Raw genomic sequence first — 21,578 nt, forward strand, 5'->3', positions numbered from 1 at the left:
GCCAGGATGTGTGATGCGGATGTTCTCTCTCGTGGAGCCATGATGTGTGATGTGGATGTTCTCTCTTGTGGAGCCAGGATGTGTGATGCGGATGTTCTCTTGGAGACATGATGTGTGATGTGGATGTCCTCTTGGAGACATGATGTGTGATGTGGATGTTCTCTCTTGTGGAGCCATGATGTGTGATGTGGATGTTCTCTCTTGTGGAGCCATGATGTGTGATGCGGATGTTCTCTCTTGTGGAGCCATGATGTGTGATGTGGATGTTTTTCTCTTGTGGGGCAATGATGTGTGATGTGGATGTCCTCTTGGAGCCAGGATGTGTGATGTGGATGTCCCCTTGGAATCATGATGTGTGATGTGGATGTTCTCTCTTGTGGAGCCATGATGTGTGATGTGGATGTTCTCTCTTGTGGAGCCATGATGTGTGATGTGGATGTTCTCTCTTTTGGAGCCAGGATGTGTGATGCGGATGTTCTCTCTTGTGGAGCCAGGGTGTGTGATGCGGATGTTCTCTCTTGTGGAGTCATGACGTGTGATGTGGATGTTCTCTCTTCTGGAGCCAGGATGTGTGATGTGGATGTTCTCTCTTGTTGAGCCAGGATGTGTGATGTGGATATTCTCTCTTGTGGAGACAGGATGTGTGATGCGGATGTTCTCTCTTGTGGACCCATGATGTGTGATGTGGATGTTCTCTCTTGTGGAGCCATGATTTGTGATGTGGATGTTCTCTCTTGTGGAGCCATGATGTGTGATGTGGATGTTCTCTTGGAGTCATGATGTGTGATGTGGATGTTCTCTCTTGTGGAGCCGTGATGTGTGATGTGGATGTTCTCTCTTGTGGAGCCATGATGTGTGATGTGGATGTCCTCTTGGAGTCATGATGTGTGATGTGGATGTTCTCTCTTGTGGAGCCATGATGTATGATGTGGATGTCCTCTTGGACCCAGGATGTGTGATGTGGATGTCCTCTTGGAGCCAGGATGTGTGATGCGGATGTCCTCTTGGAGTCATGATGTGTGATGTGGATGTTCTCTCTTGTGGAGCCAGGATGTGTGATGTGGATGTTCTCTCTTGTGGAGCCATGATATGTGATGTGGATGTCCTGTTGGAGCCAGGATGTGTGATGTGGATGTCCTCTTGGAGCCAGGATGTGTGATGTGGATGTCCTCTTGGAGCCAGGATGTGTGATGTGGATGTCCTCTTGGAGTCATGATGTGTGATGTGGATGTCCTCTTTTGTGGAGCCATGATGTGTGATGTGGATTTTCTCTCTTGTGGAGCCAGGATGTGTGATGTGGATGAGGATGTGTGATGTGGATGTTTTTTCTTGTGGAGCCATGATGTGTGATGTGGATGTTCTCTCTTGTGGAGCCAGGATGTGTGATGTGGATGTTCTCTCTTGTGGAGCCATGATGTGTGATGTGGATGTTTTTTCTTGTGGAGCCATGATGTGTGATGTGGATGTTCTCTCTTGAGGAGCCAGGATGTGTGATGTGGATGTTCTCTCTTGTGGAGCCATGATGTGTGATGTGGATGTTCTCTCTTGAGGAGCCAGGATGTGTGATGTGGATGTTCTCTCTTGTGGAGCCATGATGTGTGATGTGGATGTTTTTTCTTGTGGAGCCATGATGTGTGCTTGGTTCACTCTGGTGTCCATGCTCCGGTCCGAAGCTGCCTCAGAGGAGAGAACATCTGCCTCCATAACATCATGTAGACATAGTCCTTCTCAACAGCCACTGGTCTTGTGGACTTTGCTCCATGAGATGTTAAACTTAAACTACCGTTCAAAAGTTTGGGATCACCCAAACAATTTTGTGTTTTCCATGAAAAGTCACACTTATTCACCACCATATGTTGTGAAATGAATAGAAAATAGAGTCAAGACATTGACAAGGTTAGAAATAATGATTTGTATTTGAAATAAGATTTTTTTTACATCAAACTTTGCTTTCGTCAAAGAATCCTCCATTTGCAGCAATTACAGCATTGCAGACCTTTGGCATTCTAGCTGTTAATTTGTTGAGGTAATCTGGAGAAATTGCACCCCACGCTTCCAGAAGCAGCTCCCACAAGTTGGATTGGTTGGATGGGCACTTCTTTGAGCAGATTGAGTTTCTGGAGCATCACATTTGTGGGGTCAATTAAACGCTCAAAATGGCCAGAAAAAGAGAACTTTCATCTGAAACTCGACAGTCTATTCTTGTTCTTAGAAATGAAGGCTATTCCATGCGAGAAATTGCTAAGAAATTGAAGATTTCCTACACCGGTGTGTACTACTCCCTTCAGAGGACAGCACAAACGGGCTCTAACCAGAGTAGAAAAAGAAGTGGGAGGCCGCGTTGCACAACTGAGCAAGAAGATAAGTACATTAGAGTCTCTAGTTTGAGAAACAGACGCCTCACAGGTCCCCAACTGGCATCTTCATTAAATAGTACCTGTTAGAGCCTGTTTGTGCTGTCCTCTGAAGGGAGTAGTACAAACCGTCGTACACGCGGGCAAAAACTGTTTACGGAGAAAAGTTGGCAGATTTCAGCTTTAAACTACAATAACCAACCCCTCCGGTCAGCTCTTCTGGCCCCGTGTTTCACCTGGCTGTCTGTGATAACTAGTGTGTCTGTTCTACATGCCGGAGTGACAAGAGCTGCTGCCTAACTTGTGTGTGTCCAGGTGTAGTAGGGTGTCCAGTCGTCATTGTGGTGATGAGCAGTAACGAGTGTTTTGGCTGTGGCCGTACCGGGCACTGGATCAAGAACTGTCCCAACGCCGGCAGAGGAAGGGGCAAAGGTCGCGGACGGGGTAAAGGTGAGTCTGCCTAGATCTATCCCCAGCGGTCGCCCTGGCTGACTGGTGGCTGTAGCAGAACCTTGGTGAATTTCCCAGTCCGTCTGTCCCGTTTCTTACCCAGCCAGCAGCAGTGATGAGTGATGCAGGAGCATCAGCAGGCTGGGATCAGCTGACAGTAGCATGATGGCTTGTGCGCCTGTCTCAGGATACCTTACATCCAGACGTCCTCTGCCTGTCAAACAGGACGTTCATGTCCATCATCACAAGTGTTGTGGTCATGTGTGTTCAAGCATGTTGTAATGTGTTGTGTGGTTTGTGTGTTCGGTGTAGATTTGTTCTGCTATCGATGTGGAGAGCCAGGCCATGTCGCCCGGGACTGTGAGCGGACTGAGGACGGTGAGAACACACACACATTTTATATACATATATATATGGAGTGGAGAAGAAGCATACTGGTACCGATTTTCAAGAACAAGGGCGATGTGCAGAACTGCAGCAACTACAGAGGTATAAAGTTGATCAGCCACAGCATGAAGATATGGGAAAGAGTAATAGAAGCTAGGTTAAGAGGAGGAGAGGTGGTGATCAGCAGCAGCATGAAGATATGGGAAAGAGTAATAGAAGCTAGGTTAAGAGGAGGAGAGGTGATGATCAGCCACAGCATGAAGATATGGGAAAGAGTAATAGAAGCTAGGTTAAGAGGAGGAGAGGTGATGATCAGCAGCAGCATGAAGATATGGGAAAGAGTAATAGAAGCTAGGTTAAGAGGAGGAGAGGTGATGATCAGCAGCAGCAGTATGGTTTCATGCCATGAAAGAGCACCACAGATGTGATGTTTGCTTTGAGAATGTTGATGGAGAAGTATAGAGGAGGCCAGAAGGAGTTACATTGTGTCTTTGTGGGGTTTAGAGAAAGCATATGACAGAGTGCCGAGAGAGGAGGTGTGGTATTGTATGAGAAAGTCGGGAGTTGCAGAGAAGTGTGTAGGAGTGGTGCAGGATATGTATGAGGGCAGTGTGACAGTGGTGAGGTGTGCGGTTGGAATGACAGATGGGTTCAAGGTGGAGGTGGGATTACATCAAGGATCGGCTCTGAGCCCTTTCTTGTTTGCAATGGTGATGGACAGGTTGACGGACGAGATCAGGCAGGAGTCCCCATGGACGATGATGTTCGCGGATTACATAGTGATCTGTAGTGAGAGTAGGGTGCAGGTGGAGGAGAGCCTGGAGAGGTGGAGGTATGCACTGGAGAGAAGAGGAATGAAAGTCAGTAGGAGCAAGACAGAATACCTATGTGTGAATGAGAGGGAGGACAGTGGAATGGTGAGGATGCAAGGAGTGGAGGTGACGAAGGTGGATGAGTTTAAATACTTGCGGTCAACTGTCCAAAGTAAAGGGAGTGCAGGAGAGAGGTGAAGAAGAGAGTGCAGGCAGGGTGGAGTGGGTGGAGAAGAGTGTCAGGAGTGATGTGTGACAGAAGGGTACCAGCAAGAGTTAAAGGGAAAGTTTACAAGATGGTGGTGAGACCAGCTATGTTGTATGGTTTGGAGACAGTGACACTGATGAAAAGACAGGAGGAGGAGCTGGAGGTGGCAGAGATGAAGATGATAAGATTTTCATTGGGAGTGATGAAGAAGGACAGGATTAGGAACGAGTATATTAGAGGGACAGCTCAGGTTGGACGGTTTGGAGACAAAGCAAGAGAGGCAAGACTGAGATGGTGTGGACATGTGTGGAGGAGAGATGCTGGGTATATTGGGAGAAGGATGCTGAATATGGAGCTGCCAGGGAAGAGGAGAAGAGGAAGGCCAAAGAGGAGGTTTATGGATGTGGTGAGGGAGGACATGCAGGAGGCTGGTGTGACAGGAAGATGTAGAGGACAGGAAGAAATGGAAACGGATGATCCGCTGTGGCGCCCCCTAATGGGAGCAGCCAAAAGTAATATATATATATATATATATATATATATATATATATATATATATATATATATATATATATATATATATCTGTCTATCTATCTGTCTATCTATCTATCTATCTATCTATCTATATCTATCTATCTATCTATCTATCTATCTATCTATCTATCTATCTATCTATCTATCTATCTATCTATCTATCTATCTATCTATCTATCTATCTATCTATCTATCTATCTATCTATCTATCTATCTATCTATCTATCTATCTATCTATCTATCTATCTATCTATATATATATCTGTCTATCTATCTGTCTATCTATCTATATATATATATATATCTGTCTATCTATCTATATATATATATATATATATCTGTCTATCTATCTATATATACACAGTGCTGCTTGAAAGTATGTGAACCCCTTGAGCAGTTTAGATGTTTCTGTTGTTTTACCATGATTTTCTTATTCCATCATCACCAGTTTTTATATATGAAATGTCAGATATATGTTTATCAGTTGCATGTACTTGTTTAGTGGGACTTGTTTAAGTAGCCCAAAAACTACATGAAACATGGAATTAGGGTATGTGCAAAAGTAAGTGAACCCCAGCTGCATTGGTTAAGTCAAGCAGGTAACAGACTGTGGTGAAACACATTTGGGAGCTTAATTAATCATTTAAGCAGACCAATGAAATGAGACATCCTTGGGAAAGGGTTTGGCCTGCACTAATTAAGAGAGAGAGGAAACCAACCAAACCACTGTGGTCCCATACAAATCAACAACGCCGAGAGCAAAGGAGATATCCGAGGACATGAAGAAGAGGGTAGTGACAGCCCATCAGTCTGGGGAGGGCTATAAGACCATCTCCAAGAGATTCCAGCTCCATCCATCCACTGTAAGACAAATAATGTACAAATGGAGGGCCTTCAACATGACAGCAACTCTGCCTAGAAGTGGACGCCCATCAAAACTATCACCCAGAAGCACCAGAAAAACAATAAATCAGGTAAAGGCCAACCCACACATCACCTCTAGAGAGTTGCAGACCTCTCTGGTAGCATCTGGGACAAATGTGCATGCGTCTACAATCAGACGGAAACTGAATAGCCATGACATTCATGGGAGGGTTGCTAGAAGGAAGCCTCTGCTCTCAAAAAAGAACAAAGCTGCCCATTTCAACTTTGCCAGAGAGCACTTGGACAAACCAGAGACCTTCTGGAAGTCCATTCTCTGGACAGACGAGTCCAAAATAGATTTATTTGGTCATAATCAAAACCAACATGTTTGGAGAAAAGCCAACACTGCATATGAAGAAAAGAACCTCCTCCCAACAGTGAAGCATGGTGGTGGAAATGTGAAGGTCTGGGGCTGCTTTTCTGCTTCTGGACCTGGACGACTCCATATTATCCAAGGAACCGTGAATTCTCCGGCATATCAACAAATTCTTGACCAGAATCTCCTGCCATCACTCAGGGAGTTGAAGCTGGGACGAAAATGGATTATGCAACAAGACAATGACCCAAAGCATTCCAGCAAAACTACAAAGGAATAGCTTCAGAGAAAGAGGATCCGTACTCTGGATTGGCCCAGTCAAAGTCCGGATCTTAATCCAATTGAAATGTTGTGGCGAGACCTGAAGAAGTTGGTACATACCAGATGTCCCTCCAACCTCTCTCAACTGGCTGAGTTCTGCAAGGAGGAGTGGGCAGAAAGCCCCATAAGCAGATGTGAGAGACTGGTTAGTGGTTACAGAAGACGTTTGGTTGAAGTAATGGCTGCAAAAGGAGGAGCCACAAGCTACTAATACAAGGGTTCACATATGTTTGCACATGTTAAATGTTCAGTTTTTGTGAAATAAACCACCTTTGTTGAATTAAATAATGAAAATATATCTCTTTTTGTGTGTGTGTCCATTATTTGGAAGGTGTGCTTTACAAATTGGGATTTGGATGTATGTGTAATAAGCTTATTTTAATGTTTTTTACAAAAACAGTGACCATGTCTGGAGGGTTCACAAACTTTCAAGCAGCACTGTATATCGTTTTTTTTTCCAGAAACCGTCAATGGTGTTGATAAAAGTGCTCAACTAATGAGGAGCACAATATCAATATAGATGTAGGAAAAAACTTTTAATACAAAGTAGTACAAGCAGTACTAGCTGCCAATGTCTTGACATTAGCAGCTGATGAGTGTGTGACGCACAAAACAAGCTTGTACTGCTCTGTAGTAAAACTTTTTTTCCTACATCTATATTGATATAGATATATCTGTCTATCTATCTATCTATCTATCTATCTATCTATCTATCTATCTATCTATCTATCTATCTATCTATCTATCTATCTATCTATATATATATTTATTTATTCACACACTTATGAAAAACTAGAGTGAAGCTATTTTTCTTCACAAATACATCTTGTTTATTAAAACAACACATCAACAGATGAGCTTAGCACATTCAGACATACCAGTTGTACTTGACATGCTCTCGCCGCTTCACCAGCATGTTACTTCTTGGTTGACAGGTGGAGCTGGTGTGGCCAGCACCACGCTTCTGACCAAGTCTGAAAGACTCAGTACATTAATACACACACAACTGATGTTTGCTGGTGTCTTCCCTCCTCCAGCCTGTTATAACTGTGGCCGAGGGGGGCACATCTCTAGAGACTGTAAGGAGCCCAAGAAGGAGCGGGAACAGGTGTGTTATACCTGTGGGAAGGCGGGGCATGTGGCCCGGGACTGTGATCACGCCAATGAGCAGAAGTGTTACTCCTGTGGTGGCTTTGGACACATCCAGAAAGGCTGTGAGAAGGTCAAGTGCTACAGGTCAGTCAGCTGCCACTACAGGTGGGCATGCAGCACCATAGAAACACGCCCTCATCCAGCCACAGTTCAGCCAATCACATTCACTCACTGGATAAATGGCTGCTTATTATATGACCAGGAATGCTAGTAGAAGATTGGTTGCCAGAGGTGGGGGTTACCTTCTGTTAGCTGCTGGTGAAGAGAGCTGAAGTGTGTGCATAACTGATCCCAGCATGCCCTGGTCCAGTTAAATGATCCTAGTATTCTCTAATCCATTTAACTGATCCCAGCATTCCCTAGTCCATTTAACTGATCCCAGCATTCCTTAGTCCAATTAACTGATCCCTGCATGCCCTGGTCCAGTTAACTGATCCCAGCATTCCCTAGTCCAGTTAGCTGATCCTAGCATTCCCTCATCCAGTTCACTGATCCCAGCATCCCCTAGTCCAATTAACTGATCCTAGTATTCTCTAATCCAGTTAACTGATCCCAGCATTCCCTAGTCCAATTAACTGATCCTAGTATTCTCTAATCCAGTTAACTGATCCCAGCATTCCCTAGTCCAGTTAGCTGATCCTAGCATTCCCTCATCCAGTTCACTGATCCCAGCATCCCCTAGTCCAGTTAACTGATCCCAGCATGCCCTGGTCCAGTTAACTGATCCCAGCATTCTCTAATCAAGTTAACTGATCCCAGCATTCCCTAGTCCAGTTAACTGATCCCAGCATTCCCTAGTCCAGTTAACCGATCCCAGCATTCCCTAGTCCAGTTAACCGATCCCAGCATTCCCTAGTCCATTGAAACACCGTCTGTTCTGTCCTCTACTAGGAAAGCCACACTTATGAACATTAAATGAGTAATGACCAGGTTTATCCTCATAATGTGTAGTTATGGAAGGACATGGTGTAGCTGGTCAGATCATGTGGGGACACTGCTACATCCAGTCATGGTACTAAAGTCTGACACAGTCTCCTGTTTGAACTGAGAACAGCAATCTTTAAACATTTATTTACAAGACATATTTTTAATCGTGTTTACCAAGGCCGACCCCAGCTCTGCTCTCACATGTGCTGATAATCTGCTGTTGATCAGTTACATGATCAGTCATATCATAGTATTTCATTATTCCTTATATTTCATTATTCCTTTCATTATTCCTTATTTTCACCCATACGCTTTCACTTCATGTAGAGCACATTACTCCATTATCCCAACCGCTTATCCTGCTCTCAAGGTCGCGGGGAGACACCCTGGACAGGCCGCCAGGCCATCACACAGGGCCCACACAGGGCCCACACACACACACACACATTCACATTCGTACCTAGGGGCAGTTTAGTACGGCTGATCCACCTGACCTACATGTCTTTGGACTGTGGGAGGAAACCGGAGCCCCGGAGGAAACCCACGGGGAGAACATGCAAACTCCACACAGAGGACGACCCGGGATAACCCACCAAGGTTGGACTACCCCAGGGCTCGAACCCAGAACCTTCTTGCTGTGAGGCGACTGCACCACCGTGCGAAATGTGCAGTACAGATATGATTAAGTAATTGTTGTTTTATTTCATCTTTGTTGGTCTCTCTCTCTCTGTCTCTCCCTGTCTCTCTCTCTCGCCGTCTCTCTCCCTGTCTGTGTCGCTCCCTGTCTCTCTCTCCCTGTCTCTCTCCCTCTCCCTGTCTCTCTCTCTCGCCGTCTCTCTCCCTGTCTGTGTCGCTCCCTGTCTCTCTCTCCCTGTCTCTCTCTCTCCCTGTCTCTCTCTCTCCATCTCTCTCCCTGTCTCTCTCTCTCCGTCTCTCTCCCTGTCTCTCTCTCTCTCTGTCTCTCTCCCTGTCTCTCTCTCTCCGTCTCTCTCCTTGTCTCTCTCTCTCCGTCTCTCTCCCTGTCTCTCTCTCCCTGTCTCTCTCTCCATCACTCTCCCTGTCTCTCTCTCCGTCTCTCTCCCTGTCTCTCTCTCTCCGTCTCTCTCCCTGTCTCTCTCTCCCTGTCTCTCTCCCTGTCTCTCTCTCTCCGTCTCTCTCCCTGTCTCTCTCTCCGTCTCTCTCCCTGTCTCTCTCTCCCTGTCTCTCTCTCTCTGTCTCTCGCCCTGTCTATCTCTCTGTCTCTCTGTCTAGATGTGGGGAGATTGGCCATGTTGCCGTCCACTGCAGCAAGGCATCTGAGGTGAACTGCTACAACTGTGGGAAGTCTGGTCATCTGGCCAAGGAGTGCACCATCGAGGCCACAGCCTAGACCATACCCCCACCCCACCCCCACCCGCTCTCATTCATGCTGTTCTTTCTTTTTTTTCTTCAATTTTCTCTTTTCCTCCTTTTTCATTGGTCCAGAGGCCTGCCTGTCAGCCTTGGACCAGCCAGTCAGAGCAGATGGAAGGAGGCAAGGGGGTGGACACTTAAAAACAAAACAATGTTCTTTGTTCTGCATTTATAAAATGAAACCGGAGTTTGTGTTTTTAGTTTGGTCTTGTCGTCATGATGTATAAAGCTTTGTTTAAGAGCCCCCTCTGCCCAGCCGTTTGGCTGGGAGAGTACAGTGAATTGTTAAGCCCCTCCCACTGACTATAAAGGGGCGGGATCACAAGAGGAGGGGCACAAAAGTAAGTGATGGAAGTTTTTATCTTCCAATAAGCTGATTAACTTTATTTTTTGCCTTTTTTTCGGGACAAAATGGAGTTTGTCTGAGAGAGATCTGGTCGGCCTGCCTCCTGGCTGGCTGGCAGCAGCCAGTCACTTTGAAGGATGACCAGTCTGTCGTCACACTAAGAACAAGCCAGCCAATAAAAGCAGGTCACAGTAGATGGTTTGACAAACTTAAAGGTTGATATTAATTCATATCTTAAAGGTGCATTTTGTTTTTGTACAGTTCAGCCGATGGTGTCTCAGTGCAGCTCATGGTAAAACTCAAAGTTTGGAGAGTTTATAGCTGTCCAGTGCTGTGGAGTCTGGACGCAGAGCAGGGCAGACTGGCAGACCAGAAAAGACAAAAAAGTTAATACAAAAACAATTTTAAGTTTGGATAAAGAAGAATGTTTTGACAAAAAAAAAATAAAATAAAAAAAAATCAAAGTGTTATTTTTGTACAATATATCACTTAGAACTACTGTAAAAATCTCCTTTTGCTTGTACTGGGTCTTAACGGTAGGGGCAAGCTGCAGACTAGAGGGTAGAGCTGAATTTAAACCTGACAATAAACGTGGAGGCGACGGGGACTGGACTGGAGCTGCTTCCTCTGCTGTCTTTATTCCTGCAAACACAAGAGTCTCCCAAATGATGTTTTCCAGCCCATAGAACGGCCGAGCAGGTAAATAATGATAATAATTACAATAATGATGATAATAATAATGATAATAATAATGCTAACGATAATGATAATAATAATAATGATAATAATATAACAATAATAATGATAATAATGCTAATGATAATAATAATGATGATGATAAAGCTAATGACAATTATAATAATAATATAATGCTAATGGTAATATAATATAATATGATAATAATGCTAATGATAACAATAATGATGATGACAATAATGCTAATGACAATAATAATAATAATATGATAATGGTAATGATAATAATAACAATGCTAATGGTAATAATATAATAATAATATAATATTAATGATAATGCTAATATAATAATGATAACGGTAATGATAATATAATAGTAATGATAATGATAATGATATTGCTACTAATAATAACGATAATGATAATATAACGATAATGACAACAATGATAATAATGATAATAATAATGAGAATACTATAATGAGAATAATAATAGTAATGATAATAATGCTAATGATAATAATGATAAAAATGGTAATAAAAATAATGATAATAATGATAATCATCGACAGGTGGTAACTGATGAGACCAGCTACGGATAAATGAACACACATTTGTGGGGTGCATCGTGTCTGCTTGACCGCTGTGTTCACTGTAATTCTGTAAAAATTGGAGATCTGGTGGAGTCAAATAAGAGATTGTATACATAATTTTGCTGATCTCTGATTCACCACCTTGCTGAGTCTGGGTCGGACCGGATGTCTACTACTCAAGTTTACTGAGTAATTTAGTCTTGGACACTCCACATAAAAATATTTTAAGGAAAAATATCTGAAAATAGGAACATCCTGTATTAAGTAGTATTAAGTAGTAAGTATTGAGTAAAGGCCTTCATTGATATGTTACAGTGAAGCTACAGGTACCGTGGAGAGCTCAACAGTCATAAAGCCACAGCTACATGTCAAGTGTTACTAGTTACCTGCACACCAGTAGTACCACAATAACAACACCAGTAGTACCACAGCAACACCATTATTACCACAATAACAACACCAGTAGTACCACAACAACACCATTATTACCACAATAACAACACCAGTAGTACCACAACAACACCATTATTACCACAATAACAACACCAGTAGTACCACAACAACACCAGTGTTTGAGCTAGTGGTGAGTAAAAACGAGGCATACTCCAAGTTAACAGTTAATGGGCTTTAGTGTTGAACTGCAAGTATCAACAATACAGAGATAAACTGACGCACGCAGGGGACTGCGTGCCTTACGTGACATTGACTACAGCTAACATCCACTGGGTGCTGCTATAATACCACCTGTAACAGCTCCCTTTCCTTTAAGTAAACAAACCACTTCTTGAAATAAAACTTGTGAACTTCACCCAAGACATGGTCATGTCTAGATCTCAAAAACAATTAAACAACCCGTCTATCTTTCCCCTCCCCCCTTCCCTTCAGCCACTATCCCCAGACTGCCTAAACACTGAACATTAGAACGAGTCCATGTGAGCTTATAGGTTCAGTCTGTTGGGAGGCCGTATCTGACGGCCATATCGAGAGAGAGAGCAGGGGAATGGGGTGACGATGGGACAGCAGAGGTGTCCAAAGTCTATGGTGGGCCCGGAGCCCGTGGACTGCTGTAGAGCCTGCTGGGAGAGGGTTGAGGAGAGAACGTGCATGCCCTCTCACCCGCCGCCATTTCACTCTGTGGCTGAGACCCACTGCATTCAGATGAAGGCCCCTCTGCACCAGCCCTAGGGTTTTGTGATGGCCTTGGCTCTACCATACGTAGATCGACTCGATTGCGACGATACAAGGAGCCCTCGACCTCTACCAGATATGATCGTGGTGTCACTTTCTGCAGACACACTCCCCGTCGCCAGATGCCAGTCCTGTCCCCTGGTAGTGGTTTCATCCGAACTGCTTCTCAGGTAAGTCCTTAGCAGTCCCGTCGTAGATGAGTTTTGAGATTTGTTTCCTATGCCGCAGTTTGTCTACAACATCCATAACGACGCGTGGCTCAAGAAGTGCATCAACCACTGGCAGAGCTGACTTCAAACACTGTGACATCAGTCATTGGGCAGACTGCTGTCCATACCCTCCGTTGGGGTGTTTCTCCATTGTAAGATTGCCTTCCTAGCATCCTCACCATCCCGTAGTGCTTTCTTGCACAGGTTCTTTGCGATTTTGACCGCTGTTCTACCTTCCCGTTGGCCTTGGGATGCCTTGGTGAGGAGGTGATATGGTCAAACCCCCACTCCACAGGGAATTGGCGGAACTGAGTACAGGCGAACTGGGGCCCATTGTCGGAAATGACCCTGTCAGGTTGCCCATAACCAGCAAATTGAGCCTTGCATCGTTTTATTGTTGTTTCTGCACTAAGGTCTGGCAAAACATCAATCTCCCAGAAATCTGAGTAGTGATCAACTACCATCAGAAAGTCTTTCCCACTGTGTTGGAAAAGATCCAGACTTATGATTTGCCAGGGGCGTGTGAGCAGTTCATGGCTCAGAATTGTCTCCTTTTGCTGCTCAATCGCATACTCACTGCATGTAGAGCACTTACTGGCATAATCCTTGATTTCGCTCTGCATTCCAGGCCAGCATATGGTCTCCCGTGCTTGTCTGTAGCAGGCCTCTCCACCGATGTGACTGCCATGTATTCTGGCAAGCATCTCAGGACGCAATGATTTTGGGATCACCACTCTTTGCCCCCTAAACAAGACTCTGTTCAGGACACTTAGCTCCTCTTTCATAGGCCAGAACTCTCTGACTGCCTGCTCTGTTTCATCCTTATCAGAGGGCCAACCCTTCAGGATAGTAGACTTCACGACTTGCAGCTGTCTGTAGTTGTCTGTGTGTTGCTGTATCTGTAGCAGCCTTTTGTCTGTGACGTTCAGATAGTCGGCCATATTTATGTGCTCAATTGCCAGCTGCTCGTCCACCATACTGCAGTCTGTGTGCTCTGCATGCATAGAGCCAGGGTGTGTTTTGGAAGTGACAGCCCTGCTTAATGTGTCACTCACAAACATGTCCGGTCCTGGTTTGTAGATCACCCTCAGGTTGTAATTCTGAAGAGCCAGCAGCATGCTCTGCAAGCGCTTGGGAGCATTGAGGAGAGGCTTGCTGTAGATTGCTACGAGGGGCTTGTGATCTGTCTCTGCTGTGATATTGTCTCTACCACACAGATAATGATGTAAACGCTGGCAGGCAAATACTATGCTGAGGCATTCCTTCTCTATCTGCGCATAGTTTTGCTCTGTAGGCATGAGTGCCCTTGATGCAAAAGCAATAGGCTGTCCTTCCTGCATCAGACAGCAGCCCATGCCATGCTGGCTGGAGTCACTCTGTACTGTGATGGGTTTCGACATATCATAGTATCGCAGCACGAGCGTCTGTGTCACAAGCTGTTTTATCTCCCTGACAGCTGCGTCGTGCTTCGGCAGCCAGTGCCAGACTGTGTCCTTGTCTGTGAGCCTCCTCAAAGGCCCACATACTTCTGAGAGCCGCGGGAGAAACTTAGCCAAGTACATGACGAATCTGATGAGTCTCTGCACATCCTTGACGTCGGATGGGGCTGGCATGTCCAAAACCGCTCTGACTTTCTCCGGGTCAGCTTTTAGAGCTGCAGCCGACAGGATGTGGCCATGGAACCGCACCTCAGACACTCTAAACTGAAGCTTCTTGACAATGAGCCACAGTTTCACCTGTCGACAGCGATCCAGAAGGGCTACCAGCTTGTCATCATGGTCCTTGTTTGCCTCTTCCTCGCTGTCGCCACAACCAACGATGAGGGTGTCGTCAGCTATAGGCTGCACTCCCTCAAGCCCTTCCAACAGCTCATGCTGTTTCCTCTGGTAGACCTCTGGGGCTACTGACACACCAAACAGAAGTTTCAACCATCTCTTCCGGCCCCAGGGGGTCCAAAAGGTGGTCATGAGGCTGCTAGCCTCGTCCAGTTTACACTGAAGAAAAGCATCTCTTGCATCAACCAGTGTGAAGACCTTGGCTTTAGGCAGCTTAAAGAGCACATCCTTCAGTGTGGGCATGAGGTAATGCGAGCGTCTGAGTGCCTGGTGGAGATGGTGCGGCTGTAGACATATACACAGCTTTTCTGGTCTTTTGACTATGACCATATTGCTGATCCAATCCGTGGGCTCACTGACTGATGTGATATGACCCTCTCTTTCATATCGGTTGAGCTGAGCCTTCACAGCTTCCTTCATAGCCACCGGAACATTGCGTGGTGCACTCTGCGCCGGTTGAACCGCTGGATCCAAGTCGAAATGAAACCTCTCTGAGGAGTGCCTCCACAGGACCATTGAAGACATCCTGATATGCTCTGATGACTGTACCTCTGGTGAGAGACATGGTGAGGCTGTCAGCCACTGCGTTGAGCCCTTCTACTCTGAGCTCCTCTGGGATGGTAAAGTGTATGAGCCCCATCTCCTCTGACGTGGACCCTGACAGCAGTGGCAACTGTCGTGTATTTACGACCTCAAAATCCAGCTTGTATTTGCTGCCCCGTACTACACACTCAGTGGTAAAGACCCCAAATGATGGCAGACCTTGGTCTGAGTACATTTTCAGTGTGGTGCTACTACGCTTTAGTTTCTCTCTGGGAGCTAGCCTCTTCTTGTCCCTGAGACTCATGACGTTGCACGTAGCTCCCGAGTCAAGCTGGCATCTCTGTAGTTTGCCATTTAGGCGAAGATTGACAAACCATTTCTTGCCTTTTGTTCCCACTGCACCAATGCCTTCTATTGCGTACACATCATTTGTGTCCATGACTGTGTTGCCTTTATACATGTTCAGTCCCTCAACTGCGTGGAGTTTACCATCTTTTTTCTTATTTTTATTGCAAACTTTCGCAAAGTGATTGGCTGTGCCACAAGCATTGCAGGTCTTGCCATACGCTGGGCAGTGTTCTCTTCCCCACTCATGTGCTGTGCCACAGTATTTGCATGTGGAGAGGCCCCCACCTTGTGATCTGGGGTTCCCACTCATTTTCTCTGTAGTAGTGGCTGATCTTTTGAATGTTTGTTTCCCTACAACATTGACATTGTCCACAAGTGATCTCTCCTGCGCCATGGATCTCAACTGCAAATCACTCAGCTCAGCTGTGCTGCTCTGCATGCTTCAATAGCACTGACTAGAGTCAAGTCCTTTCTCCTTAACAACCGTCTGCGTGTGCCCTCTTTAGCAATGCCGATGACTATACTGTCCCTGATTAAGTCATCTCTCAGGTCTCCATATCCGCATGTGGAAGCTTTCTCCCTGAGCCGTGTCACAAAACAGTCTACTGTTTCACCTTCCTCTTGTTTACAACAGCCAAAAACGTAGCGCTCATAAATCACATTTTTAGCGGGTTTGAAATAAGTCCAGTATAACGGTCGCGCCTTCTTGCTGTGCGTCGGTCAAATTTAAGTTGTGTTTGTAGACATGTCGACATTCAACTCCCATGACACTCCTCAGAGTCGCCGCCTGGACCTTCTTGTCCTTGTCCACCAGCCCTGTGGCTAAAGCATAATCTTCAGATTCTGCTTGGAAGATTTCCCAATTCACACTCAGGTTGCCACTGAGCTTCATGGGAGCTGGCGGGGGTATGGTCACGGCCATGGCTATTCACTGCTGTTACTGTGGTACGGCTAGCTAGCATTAGCAAAACAAAAACTTGCAAAACTCGCTTGACGGCTCAATATCCCTTCAGCCACCAAATCGCCCAATTTCTGTCATTTGGTCACTGACCATGCAAGGACGCTGTTCCTCTGTGACAAAGGGACTACCCAGAGTTCAGTGACACTAAACAGGTCAGATGAGTGGCATGTTGGGTGTTTGGCCTCAGGTTGGTAGTCTTGAGTTGTGATATTGGGACGCTGACTAGGCAGCCTAGCGGTAACCTTTGACCTTAAGGAGGCTGCCTTCCATAGTCAACTCCACATAGCTTCTCCTGGTCTTGCCATGGAACTTTGCTGCCTGACGCTTAATTCCACAGCAGCTGAAACAGCTGGCATGCTGCAGACTGTGAAGGGAAGAAATGGAATCTGATTGAGTTGTTGTGGAGAGCTGTGGCACAAGATCAGTAAAACATTTAATTCCTTCATCACTATCATTTCAAGCAACTCATATCAAGGTCCTGGTCCTGGCAAGGACCAGGAGAGATTTAAATGTATTTACTGAGCATAGTCACTCTATCTTTGCTGGATGTTTTACTACCTGCATGAGTCTACATAGACATACTCTGGTGGAACATAATAGCAGCACAGGAAGACCTGCCGTCAGCAGCGAAGCGAGGGGTCTGGCAGCGGGCCCTCAACAGCACAATGATATTGTAATCAGCCAAATTATTTAATATGTGAACAGCTCTGACACACACACACACACACACAAAATGCACCCATCGCAGCACCACATATGAAAACCTCCCACACACACAGCTCACCTACATACACACCCACACACACACACACACATACACACAAACCGCCAGTAACTCAGTGCCTCAGGTTCCACCAAAATCAAATCCATTGGATTCAAATAGCCTTTGTGTCTCTCCATACTTGGAAAACAAAAAGTCACATGACCTGGCCTCTGCTTCTGGCCTACAACACCCTCATGGACAGCGCGAGCATGCAGAATCACAAAACCTCTTCTTTACAAACTGACCACACCAAGTCAAGGCAATTCATGAGCAAAGAATAGAAATAACAATAAAATCAACCTTCGCCTGCAGAATATGCCATGAGCAAAGTCGCAATACAATCATGCAAAACATGCCAAATTTCACGCCATGATATTGAGTATAGTAGGCCTAATGTTACATAAGCAAAGTGTGGTATTAACCAGCTATGAAGTGCCGTCAAAATATGTAAAATGAATACGCCAGCTTTTATTTGGAGTAAAATAAAATTAGGCAGCTTACCTTATTAGGCTACTTGAATATAAAGTCCATCCGTCGGTCCTTCTTTATGAAGTGGGCAATGGCAGCATCATGCAGTTTGTCCTTGGATTTAAGTTCTATCAGAAGGTCTTTTTCTATGGACATCAGTGCCAAAGCTCCCAGTCGATCCTGTCCCGTTGTGTTTCTGGTATGCGTCTTGATGCGCTTCAGGGCCGAGAAAGACCGCTCACCTGAAGAGGTGGATACGGGGATGGTCAACACCAGACAGGTGAGGTGATGAAGCTGCTGCATGCTCTCACTCAGCTCCCTCTGTGTAAGGAAATGAAGCAGCTCCGCTGGGCTCCTTCCCTCGAAGTTTGACATGTTGTACATGACTGTCAGTTCAGTCTTGAGCCTAGGGAGGTCAAAGTGCCGCCCATAGCTTCCCCCAAGACTTTCAAGCTCAGAGTTGGGGAAGTTTTCTCTGTATGTTGAAAACTTCTTTGGGTCCAGGAGGGCAAGGAACAGGAGCTTTTCGTGGTCCTTGAACCTGTTCCTTAGTTGAGTGACAATGTTGTCCAGGATCTCACTGTGCAGCTGTTGGTACACAGTGTGCACATCTCCTTGACCTTGTCTCCGTGCCCTGTGCCCACTAGGAGCCCTGATGTCACGCACGATGCCCTCATAGATGGAGTCAAAACCCCCCTTTTTTCTCTCTGTGGTGCTGCAAAAGTCATGAATGCTGGCGCAATCATAGGAAAAGTGACCTACATGTGTGGTCTGCTGTGCCCTCTATTGGCGATAGGGGACATTACAAATAAGTAAAATCATGGGAAATAATACAAGGGGATAGTAACCCTTTCTATGTAGGGGAAAAATACATGGGTTACATCCTCCCTCCCTGAATCCACGTGTCCTCACATGTGCCACAACTAAGGTGTAGGAGTCAACCAACTTATATCAGGGGAAGGTGTAAAGTTAAGAGCTTGGGAAAAAGCTTGGTCTAAACCATCTAGGATAGAGTGCATAACTAGGAGTAGGGGATTACCTAGTGACTTGTATGTCAACCGATCAGGCTCTATTCTTTGTCTCATAGACCTTCTGACTTCTGTCTCTTCTTCCTCCTGTACAGGATTTGCCCGAGAAGGTGCACAACTGTCCTCAACTCCATCGTTGGTCACCCTGTCTTCCGCAGGGTATACATCTTCTCTCCTTCTAGGTTGTTGGGTAATCACATCTCTATCTTCTGGATTTGAAGACACTTTGACGCTGGGATCTGAGTTTTGAGGTAAATTGTCAGGTAGGTTTTCAGGTAGATTTTCAGGTAAGTTTTCAGGTAAGTTTTCGACTCTTTGATCCTCATCATCCTCCAGTGAATCCTGCACAACTGAGACATCAGGGGGATGGAACGCCTCTGCCTCAGGGTTTAGACTGGATTCAGGTGAATTTGTTTGCGCTTGTTCATGCTCTGATATAGGATTGTCTCGTGTCAGTGGAATTTCATGGACAACAGCGATGGTTGGATATCCTGTGTCCTCGGGAGTAGTAGACTCTGGATAGTAGTACTCCACTTCGTCGTCACTGGGTTCATCACCCATTTCATCCAATCCTTCCTCTGTCCGCTGATTCCTGTTTGGAGGCAGAGCTTTGGCTTTTGCCTTACTTCCATTCTCTTGATTCGGTTCGGCAGATGTAGGGTGAGCGAGAAACCCACAGGGCAGCAGCAAGTCACGGTGCAACGTCCTCTCTGGACCGTCTGAGGCTGCCGGGCCCACTACGTAGACTCGAGAATCACCGATGTGTTTCACAACTTTGAACACAGTTTGGCTCCACCTGTCGGCTATCTTGTGTTTTCCTCTGATCCCGACGTTCTTGACGAGGACGAGGTCTCCTATCTCCAGGACTGACTCTCTGACTTTGAGGTCATATCTCTGCTTGTTGCGCTGAGCTGTCTTGTTGCTGTGCTCGATGGCAAGCTTGTTGCTTTCCTGTAAGCTTTCCCTCAGTTTTTTCACATACTCAGTGTGAGTGTCTTTGCTCTGTTCCTCTTGATGAAGCCCGAACACTACATCGATGGGAAGGCTTGGCTGTCTCCCAAACATTAACTGGTAAGGAGAGTAGCCAGTTATGTCATTTTTCGTGCAGTTGTAGGCGTGCACGAGTGGCTGGACGAAGTCACGCCACTTGGTCTTGTCCTCCTCTTGAAGAGTTCCGAGCATCTCTAGTAGCGTTCGGTTGAAACGTTCCACTGGGTTTCCGCGTGGATGATAGGGCGTAGTTCTTGTTTTCTTTATGCCAAGGAGAGATCCTTGATAATCTCAGACTCAAAATCTCTACCTTGGTCACTGTGAAGACGTTCTGGCAGCCTGTAGTGGACGAAGAAATTGTTCCACAGGGTCTTGGCGACAGTCTTTGCTTTCTCGTCAGCAGTAGGGACGGCCACCACGTATTTGGTGAAATGATCAGTTATTACTAGAATGTTCTTCGTCCCTCTGCCATCAGGCTCCAATGAAAGGTAGTCCATACACACTAACTCGAGTGGTCGACTGGTTTTGATGTTCACCAGACAGGCTGTTTTCTCTGCTCTTGACTTTCGTCTGATACAGCTCTCACATGTTCTGACCTTGTTGTCTACATCCATCGCCAGCCGTGGCCAATAGAAACATGTGCGTACAAGATCCAGTGTCCTGTCGATTCCCATATGACCGACGGCGTCATGCAGACTCTCCAGAGCCATTTCTCGGTATTTGCTTGGAAGAACTAGTTGAAAGGAGGGTTCTCCCTTGTACATACGTCTCCTGTACATAACTCAATTGTTGAGTACAAGTTGATCTGCAACTCGGAGCATGAGCTGCACCTCTCTCTCTTCCTGTTGTCTCACACGGTAGGACAGTCGTTTTCCTGTACCGACAATGTCCATCACTCTGCTGATTGTAGGATCATTCCTTTGTTCTGCAGCCCAGTCTTGCTGCGACATCCTGGGGAGAGTGCTTGATCCAAGGAGTAGGTCAGCTTGAGAGAACTCAGCTGGGATGGCACTCACCTCGAGGGCAAGACACTGGACAAGGGCAATAGAGTGGCTTCCCTCATCACTGTTGGTAGTACTCTCCGGTTCATGTCTTTGACAGACCGCTGTCACTGCTTCTTTGGGGAAGACATGCTCAGTTACCTCCTTCATGAACCGAGCAATGAACTGTTGCACTCTGTCATCCTCATTCTTGGTACTGAGATCGGCCTCTTCCGGGTCATGAGGACGTCGGGACAGGCCGTCCGCACCTTGATTTCTCTTGCCAGCTCTGTACTGGATGTTAAAGTTGAAGTTGGACAAGGCGGCAAGCCACCGGTGTCCCGCGGCGTCGAGCTTGGCAGAAGCTAACACGTAGGTCAACGGGTTGTTGTCGGTCATGATGGTGAACCCAGCTCCATAGAGGTAGTCGTAGAATTTGTCTGTAACGGCCCACTTGAGCGCGAGGAATTCTAGCTTGTGTGTGGGGTACCTCTTCTCACAGTTGGACAGACCTCTACTTGCATAAGCGATGACACGTAGATGACCGTCTTGTTCTTGGTAGAGAGCTGCACCGAGTCCGTGTAGACTGGCGTCGGTATGTAAGATGTAGGGATATTTGGAGTTAGCGAACCCAAGGATTGGAGCTGTTGTCAGTTTCTCGATGAGTGCTTCGAATGCATCCTCACATTTTGATGTCCACTTTCCATCCAGGGGTTTCTTCAGGTCAGCATTGGAGAAGGGCTTGGTGTTTTTAGACTTCCTCCTCGGTGGGATGTAGCCCACGGTAAGATCATTGAGGGGCTTCGCATTTTTTGCGTAATCCTGGACAAACCTTCTGTAGTATCCGGTGAATC

General features: G+C 46.0%; 1 protein-coding gene across 2 annotated transcripts in view; it reads left to right on the forward strand.

The window, feature by feature from the left end:
• The window catches only part of cnbpb (CCHC-type zinc finger, nucleic acid binding protein b), a 52,438-nt gene extending 41,697 nt beyond the window's left edge, over positions 1-10,741 (forward strand). For both annotated transcript variants that reach the window (XM_056273722.1, XM_056273723.1), the window contains exons 2-5: positions 2,670-2,804; positions 3,117-3,182; positions 7,345-7,543; positions 9,638-10,741. In XM_056273722.1, coding sequence (XP_056129697.1) covers positions 2,702-2,804; positions 3,117-3,182; positions 7,345-7,543; positions 9,638-9,755 — 486 coding nt within the window. In that variant the 5' untranslated portion in view covers positions 2,670-2,701 and the 3' untranslated portion in view covers positions 9,756-10,741. The remainder of the gene's footprint in view (positions 1-2,669; positions 2,805-3,116; positions 3,183-7,344; positions 7,544-9,637) is intronic.
• The last annotated feature ends 10,837 nt before the right edge of the window (positions 10,742-21,578 follow it).

This window comes from Lampris incognitus, chromosome 2 (genome assembly GCF_029633865.1).
Source record: "Lampris incognitus isolate fLamInc1 chromosome 2, fLamInc1.hap2, whole genome shotgun sequence".
Classification (NCBI taxonomy): Eukaryota; Metazoa; Chordata; class Actinopteri; order Lampriformes; family Lampridae; genus Lampris; species Lampris incognitus.